Source organism: Neophocaena asiaeorientalis, unplaced genomic scaffold (assembly GCF_003031525.2).
Source record: "Neophocaena asiaeorientalis asiaeorientalis breed wild unplaced genomic scaffold, Neophocaena_asiaeorientalis_V1.1 scaffold648, whole genome shotgun sequence".
Classification (NCBI taxonomy): domain Eukaryota; kingdom Metazoa; phylum Chordata; class Mammalia; order Artiodactyla; family Phocoenidae; genus Neophocaena; species Neophocaena asiaeorientalis.
The window spans coordinates 3,424,486-3,432,979 of record NW_020172781.1 but is presented as its reverse complement, the minus strand read 5'-3'; the positions used below and the strand labels follow the sequence as shown (position 1 = coordinate 3,432,979).

Below are 8,494 nucleotides of genomic sequence, written 5' to 3'. Positions count from 1 at the left end.
GGGAAAAAAAAAAAAAAAAAAAAAAAAAATTTGAAAGCCGTTGTTGACAGGGACGACAACTGAGCTGTGCAGACCGTATTTGAACTAGTTACAGAGTTGGCAGGTCTGCATGCTGAATAAAACTTAAGCAACTCTGGACCATGAGGCCCACTACCTGCAGCCTCCCACCCTGTGACCTTGTCTTAAGGAGCTGTCCCCAGGCAGGCTTTTCTCTCAGCTCCAGAGTCCTCCCCTGACTGCCAGGTATACCCCTGTTTTTAAACCCTCACATTGTCCACCGCTGGGGTACAAACTCTTTAATAGGATAAGACACGAGTTGGCTGCCTGCCTTTTAGCGAGCTCAGTTCCTGTTATCAAGGGAACTCCTCTAGGAAGCATCTAGGACACACTTCTGTAAAATGGTGTTCACGAAGGAGAGGCTCACACGGAGGTGTCTGGGCCGGACCTGCGCACTCGTGGGTCGATGGCTGCAGGGCGGTCTCGCCGCGTTACAAACCCTCAGGGATCCCCGTCTCCCACGAGGCCGGGCTGAGAAAGGCCCTGGGGAGGAGGCCTTGATAGTCCCAGGCGCTCACCCCGGTACCCAGTCCAGCTTCCCGCCTCGAAGCCCAGGCTGCCGCGGCCGCCATCCCGCCCGGGGGCGCCAGGCCCCGGGCCCCAACACTATCCCGGCCTCGCTCTGCGGTGTGGGCCCGCGCTGTGACCCGGAAGCGCTCCGGAAGCGGTTCCGGAGTCAGCGCCGGCAGGATGGCGGCGGACACGCAGGTGAGGCGGGCGGCTGCGAGGCCAACGCGGCCAGTGACGGGGCGCGGAGGGCGGCGGTCGGGCCGGACCGCTAGTGCCGCTAGCTTAGGGGGCCGGGGGCCGGCGGCTGCGGAGGGCGCGGTCCAGGGGCCGCTTTGGGCCGGTCCCTCCCGGACCCGGCTTCGTCCCGGCTCCCGGCCCGGGTGGCGCGGACCGGCCGCGGGCTCGAGGAATCAGGGACTCCGGCCTCGGCGGCTGGAACCTGTCGGGCCCTCCCCGGTTCCGGAGTTGCCGAAGTTCCTCTTTCAAGGAGTCTCTGCTCCATTTCTCCGAAGCCCTCCAGCAGTGAGCCCCGGCCAACGCCAACTCCCTCTTAAACTTTGTGTTCAGCAAATATTTCTCAAGCACCTACTATGTGCAGGGATTTATAGCATATTCTTTGGATTCATACAGATCTGAGTTGGAGTCTTGGTCAGTTTTAGTTTCTCTGAGACGCTGGGCAAGTTTCTTAACCCTGCCAATTCTCAAGTCTTTTCATGCATAAAATGGGGCTAAACTAGTACCTGTCGTGTAGGGTTGTTGTGAGGAGTCAGTGAAATAAAGTAGGACTCCATATATGTTGATGGTTGTTATTAGGTGCAGCGTTAGATAAAAGAACTGTCACAATTCAGGAAGAGCCTTGTCACCCTGAGTGTTATTACCTGTGAAGTGCCTCATAGTTAAGGGAAGAGCTGGGGAAGACCTTTTTCCTCCATCCCATCCTCCTTTTAGTCGTGTTTTAGGGTGAAAAGACAATATTATGGGAAAAGGAAATGGGTCTCTAAAGGACAGCATGCCTCACTTGGGTATCAGGGTGAGGAGATTAATTGATTTTGATAGGGAGGCCCTGAGGCCAGAGAGTGAATCCTTAACCTGAGCATTCAAAAGATGCGAACTGGGCTTCCCTGGTGGCACGGTGGTTGCGAATCCCCTTGCCGATGCAGGGGACACGGGTTCGTGCCCCGGTCCGGGAAGATCCCACCTGCCGCGGAGCGGCTGGGCCCGTGAGCCATGGGCGCTGAGCCTGCGCGTCCGGAGCCTGTGCTCCGCAGCGGGAGGGGCCGTGACGGTGAGAGGCCCGCGTACCGCAAACAAAACAAAACAAAAAAAAGATGCGAATTGCGAGTTTCCTGTGCAAGGGAGCGGCTGGTAGTTTTTTTTTTTTTTTAATATTTATTTAGGCGGCGCCGGGTTTTAGTTTCGGCATGTGGACTTCTTAGTTGCGGCTCGCATGTGGGGACCTAGTTCCCGACCAGGGAACGAACCCGGGCCCCCTGCATTGGGAGCGTAGTCTTACCCACTGGACCACCAGGGAAGTCCCAGGGGCTGGTAATTTGTTCCAAGTTTGTTATAGTGAATCCTGGAAAGAAAAGCATAGTCTCCTGAGTATTTTGAAAAGGGTTGGGAGAGTACACGCTGACTGTGTAACATTAAAACTCAAATGCAAAAAAAAAATCTCTCCAGTGCTGTGTTGTTCAGTATGGTAGCTAGTTAATTAATAGCCAAGCGGCTACTTAAGTTAGTTAAAATTAAATGAAATTAAAAATTCAGTTATTCGGTTGTACTAGCCACATTTCAGTGCACCGGTAGCCATATGGGGCTGGTGACTACTGCATTGTACAGTGCAAAAGAACGTTTCCATCAACACAGAAAGTTCTACTGGACGGTGCTCCTCTAGAGAGAAACCTGTGAACATTTAAGCTCTTTGCATCTGATCTCACCAGCAAATGACTTCTCTGAAGGATCTTCCTCAGTTTTATTCTGACAGGATCCCAAGTGGGTAACATTCATTTTCTGATTAAGAAAAAGAAGAGCCTTAAACCTGAAACGCTCTTTCATCTTTGGGGGAGAAACTATAGCCAGGAATTTAATATTAGCATGGAAAAACAGCTATGTGAGAATTTTAGGTAAAGGGTGGATTATATATATGCATCTATTCTTGCTATCTCCTCCAGCGTCACTAAAACTAGTAAAGAGTTGGGAAAAAAAATGAGAATTGGAAGAATGGGGAGCAGACAATAGCAGCAAACTTTTGGAAGCTAGAAAGTGATAAGTGGTAAAGGGTTCAGCAGACCCAAGGGAAATGAATCCTAAGCCAAGTTAAGAAAGCTGAGAACCAACCTGATTTACGTTGCAGAATCTCTGACAGCTGGAAATTGGTGGTATCAGCTAACCTCTGGAAGTGAGGGTGAGTGGGGAGGGGCTAAGTTAGGCGGATTGGTTGAAAGCCCTTTTCAGATGCAGTCAGAGCCCCAGCTTTCTTTCTCCATCTTGGCAAAAGCCTGAAAGTTTTCTCTCTGGAGAAAACTTGTTTTGTGTAAAACAGGACCACACAAAAGTGTGGGAGGTCCAATATCCACGGAAATCATCAACAAAATAATTCAACATACTTTCTGCGAACGGAAGCATGTGTTTTCAGATCAAAAATGCTCAGTACAATGGATGAAAACAGACTCACAACAAAGCACGTTAATGTGAAATTTTAGAACCTTGGACACAAAAAGAAGATCTTAGAAATTTCCAGGGGGGAAAATGAGGTCTCAGACAAAGGATCAAGAACCAGAATGGCGTTGGGTTTCCCAGCAGTAATGAAAGCTAGAACTCAGTGAAGAAAGGTCTTCAGTATTCTGGGAAAACTTCAACCTAGAATTCTGTACCCAGACAAACTTCAGGTAGGAGGCCAAAATATTTTCAAACTTGCAAGGACTTCACGAGATGGAGGATGTACTTTACCCAAACACAAGAAAGAGTACATTTTCAGGGTGATAGAGTCCCAGCTGTAGGAGATCACCCACCAAATTGGGGCAGGTCGGAAAGCACTGGGTGAGGCTTCTTCAGGAAAATGGAATTTGGTAGAATACCTGGTCTGCCTAAATGTATTGAGATTTAGACAAGTGGCAGAAAGTTTGGGATTGAATTATTAATTAGAACAGATAAAACAAGGCAAACTGAGGTGAGGAGGGAGTGGGCATTGGGAGCCTTTATTTAACTCCAGGGTTAATTTTTAAAAAGCTGTGCAAGAGAGTAAACAGTTTATTAAATGGAAATTGAATACCATTTGCATATAATGTAAACACTGAATTACTGGGCTAACCCATATTATGAAACAAAGGAATTGTGTCAGGGATATGGGGAGGGTCTCTGGTGGGGTTGAAGAGGGAGAGAGGTCTTTGGTAGAAAGGCAGAAGTAGCAGCACAAGCAAATTATTTTAGAGATATGGCGATAACTACCGAAATAATCAGCCAATATTGGTGAAAGAGATTGTCCTTGTGTGTGAGGGCATGTGACTGATTTTTAGAGCAAACCTCCCAGAACTTTTTGACCCTTTAATTATATACGTGAATGACTATAAAAACAAGAGACAATATTAAAACAAATAATTTGTGTAGAAGACAGTTTTGGACATGATTTTATTCATTGCTAATAGAATTATAGCAGGGATTTATCTGTAAGAAGAACTCAGTATTATTTTCTCTCTCTATGCACCCTTGAGTCTTATTCTACTAATAAGGCCTGTCCGTGAAATACCCTCAAAAGAAAAAGAGGGCGGGTGTTACCCACTTGGGTCTTATTATGCCCTGCTCAACTGCTCATGTATCCACAACCTGCCTGCTTTGTAGCCTGTAGAATATGGTTCAGGAGCCAGATTTTCAGGAATATTTGCAAACTGCCCCTCTTTCTAGGTCTTATGCTTATGTCCCTGTGCAGGGGATGCAGTTGTGGTAACATGGATGGTGGTTCAAAGCTAAGGACTTGTTAGCATCAGTTTTTAGACCTGTTGGTTTCAGGTTTAGTTTCAGAAATGCAGGTGCTGTGGCCCACAGGTCCAGTCCGAGCAGTGGCTTCCTCTCTGGGAGTTGGTTTCTTCATCACCTGTGAAATGGGGATATGGTGCCTGTCTGGAAGGCTTGCTGGTAGTAGTAGCTGATTTTGTGCTCGGGATGAGAGGTAAATGCTCTACATACACTATCTTATTTAGTCTCTGTTTAACAGTCATGAGGTAGGTGCTGTTGCCTGTATAGATGGGGAATCAGAGGGTCAAGGAAATGATATAATTTGACTGAGTTTCCACAGCTGGTAGGAGGCAGAGCTGGGATTCAATTTCTTGACCTTTTACCCGCTAGCCAACTGTGTTTATGAGTTGCCAGGATACTCCTTCATATGGGAGGTTTAAAAGAGATAATATAAAGGGAACATACTTGGCATTTAGTAGGCCCTCCCTAGATTTTGCATAGTTTGGAAGGGATATTTTCTGTCCTGAGGTCTTTGCCTTTGACCTTCACTCTTTTTGTCCACGTCTAAATGAGGTATACTGAGTGGCTGACTGGTTGGGTTAAAAGCAGTACATCTCACTCAACTGGGGGTGATTGTGTCCCCCAGGAGATGTTTGACAATGTCTGGAAACAGTTGGGATTGCCGCAGCTGTGGTGGGAGGATGGGGTGCTGCTACTGGTGTCCATTGGGTAGAGGCCAGAAATGCTGCTCAAAATCCTACGATGTATAAAGGCAGCCCCCAAAGTCAGGAGTGTGGAGGTTGAGAAACCCTGGGTTAGAGAGAGCTTCACTGAGTTCTGTTAGTTTGCTGAAATTTTTCTCTGTGGGCTTGGTCTTCACAGGTTTCTGAGACACTAAAGCGTTTTGCAGGGAAGGTGACAACAGCCAGTGTGAAGGAACGGAGAGAGATCCTCAGTGAGCTGGGGAAATGTGTTGCTGGAAAAGGTATTTGTTTTTCATTTCATTGATTTCATTTCAAACTAAATTGGGTTCTCTGTTTAGAACCATGGCCTTCTTTTCACCTCACAGCAACTTCTGTCTTCACTGTCAGTATTTGCTTGTTATAATCTGCACTGAAGCAGTTGGGTTGGTGGAGAGTTTATCCTTCTAGGCGCCAAACCTTTTTACCAGTTTTAACCATTTTGATTGGAAATAGTTCTAAAAGATACCAGCAGTCTTTCTTAAGTGATTTATTGGATGGAAAAACATTTTCTTTATGACCGGGGGCACCATTTTCCCAGTGTTCCGTGAAAACAAGCAAGATGGTATCAAGTGATTGGCTAGTAAAGGATTCCAAGATCATGTAAGTTTGTGAGATGTCACATTTTATTTCTTTTATTTTTTAATTAATTTTATTTATTTTTGGCTGTGTTGGGTCATCGTTGCCGCGCTTGAGCTTTCTCTAGTTGCGGCTAGTGGGGGCTACTCTTCGTTGTGGTGTGTGGGCTTCTCATTGCGATGGCATCTTTTGTCGTGGAGCGCAGGCTCTAGGCGCACAGTCTTCAGTAGTTGTGGCTAGTGGGCTCTAGAGCGCAGGCTCAGTAGTTGCTCCACAGCATGTGGGATCTTCCCGAACCAGGGCTCGAACCCTTGTCCCCTGCATTGGCAGGCAGATTCTTAACCACTGCGCCACCAGGGAAGCCCAGATGTCACATTTTAATCCAGTGTTTCCTTGAACCTCATTTTTGCCAAAAACCTGTTCAGGGTCTGGGCACCACATTTTGGGAAATGCTGAGCACATGCAGTTACCCTGATTCTGTACCATAACCCGAGGGCTCTTGCTGCAAATTATGGGGCATGTATAAGACTAATGTGCCTTCAACCAATAAATGCTCATTAGTTTTGAGTTTCCTTTTGGTGTGTTTTTACTATACAGCATTGGTTCTCAGAATATGGTCCCTAGACCAGCAGTATCAGCATCACCTAAAACTTGTTTGAGATACAAATTCTCAGCTCCACCCCAGAGACTCAGATTCACCAAAACCCTGCAGGTGGAACCCAGAGTCTGTGTTTTAACAAGCCCGCAGGTGATTCCTGTGTTTGCTGCAGTTTGAGAACCATGGCGGTATAGAATTGGGTCTCCGTTTCTGTCAGCTTTCACTTGTTAGGAAAAAGCCTACTTCCTACCACCCTCTCACCCCCATTCTCATTCGCTGCTTCTGATCTACTGTTGCCTGGTTACATACCCAAGCTTGTTAAAGTAGTGTGTAAATTAAGTAAATTGCTGTTTGTGAGCTTCTGAGAGATTCTCCTGTGGATCAGAACTTTAGCATATGAGTGTTATGGCACCTTCAAAAGTCTTTCTGGTCACTTCTGAACAGAGTTCTAGTTAGAAAGGGCTGCCATGTGATAGATGCTAGCTGGACTCCCTGAACCATAATGGCTGACTCCCTGCTAAGTAACAGTTGAATACTACACTTTTCCCCATTTTGTGGAGTAAGGAGTTGGACATGTGTGGGTGAAGTTTATGAACTACTCAGGGCCTTTTCAGGGTGATTCTACTCTTCAGTCACCCTGAAATTCTACAGTTCAGGGTGAATTACGTTTGTAAAATGTTTAGTAGTCTTTGATATACAAGTTGATTGGGGGAAGTTAACCTCCCATATGAAATTGTTAATTCTCAATTTCCTGATTTTGAGTCTAAGGAGGAGTCATTGCATAGTGATAACTCTTCTGGCCTCTCCTTTTGTTAGGGTAGCAGGCAGGTCACCAGGAGAGTTCATCAGAGGTGGTGCAGTGGTGCAGAGTGTTTTCTGCCAGGGCGAGGAGTTGAAGTCTTCCTCAGAGCTGTCGATGCGGATGGTCGGCCTGGCTCAGCCCAGTCTGGCCCTGAGGCCTCTGATGCTCTCCGCAGTTCTGCCTCGGTGTACTTGAAGCCTGAGACTCTGAGGCGGTGTCTGCTGTGCCTGTTCTTTCCAGTCACAGGCGTCTAGTGCAGAGTCAGAGGAGAAGGGCTCTGCGTTCTAGCCATGGCTCTGCCACTTACAGGCTGTGGGACCCGGCTCAGGTTACTTAACCTGTGAGCCTGTCTCCTTGGAGTGAGGAGTGAATGAGAACACACGGGGACGGTGCTTGACTCGGTGCCTGGCTATGGTCAACGCCCAGTGTCTATTAGCGGTTATTACTACTGTTCTCTTAGCCACAACCTGTTCCCGGTTCCAGTCACTCTTTTCCTCCGTTACTGAGGTAGCCTCAAATCAGATGGACCATTACCAGGCTCAGGGCCCTGGGGGAGCTGGGTGCCCGCCCCTCCTTCATTCCCCATGCCCCCATCGTTCGGGTGCCTGAAGTGTGAGGCCCTGTGCAAGCCCTTTGTGGGCCTCCTGCTCTCGGTGCCTCCCACGCTGGTCAGTCTGACACTCAGCGTACATTTCCCCGTGTCAGACCCTCCCCTCTTTGTCTGCGGGCTTCAGTCTGGCATGCAGAACCTGTCACAGGTTGGCTCTCCGTTATTGAGCCCTATTGTTTCACCAGTTTCTCTTTCACTCAGCTGGCGTGCTTGGTTTTCCATGCCTTGGTTTCTTCATCTTCAAAATGAGCTCAGTTGCAGTACCCACCTCACAGGAATTGAGTTAATGTATATAAAATGCTTAGAGCAGGGCCTGGTGCCTCATGAGCACTGGTTAAGTGTCGGGTGTTGTTATTCCTCCTCCTCCTCACGCACCCTGCACAGGCATTGTGCCGCCTTATCCCGTGCACTTCTGCTCATGTTGTTAACACCACTCTGCATGCAGGCCCCTCTTTCCGTTTGTCCACATCCTACTCATCTGTTAGGCCAAGCTTCTGTGTCCTTAAAATCTTCAGAAACCTCTCTGTTATAGGTGTTCTTCTCTTTTCTGATCCCTCATAGTACTTAAGTTTTGTCCTGTGTTTTAAAACCAATTATTAGAACGTACATAAAGAAAAGTACACATATCATAAGTGAACAGGTCGCTG

At 47.5% G+C, this 8,494-nt stretch overlaps 1 protein-coding gene across 1 annotated transcript in view; it reads left to right on the top strand.

Moving 5' to 3' along the window:
* The first annotated feature begins 740 nt into the window (after positions 1–740).
* The window catches only part of GCN1 (GCN1 activator of EIF2AK4), a 56,458-nt gene continuing 48,704 nt past the window's right edge, over positions 741–8,494 (top strand). The window contains exons 1-2 of the mRNA XM_024741379.1: positions 741–765; positions 5,401–5,503. Of these exons, the coding sequence (XP_024597147.1) occupies positions 748–765; positions 5,401–5,503 (121 nt within the window). The 5' untranslated portion in view covers positions 741–747. The remainder of the gene's footprint in view (positions 766–5,400; positions 5,504–8,494) is intronic.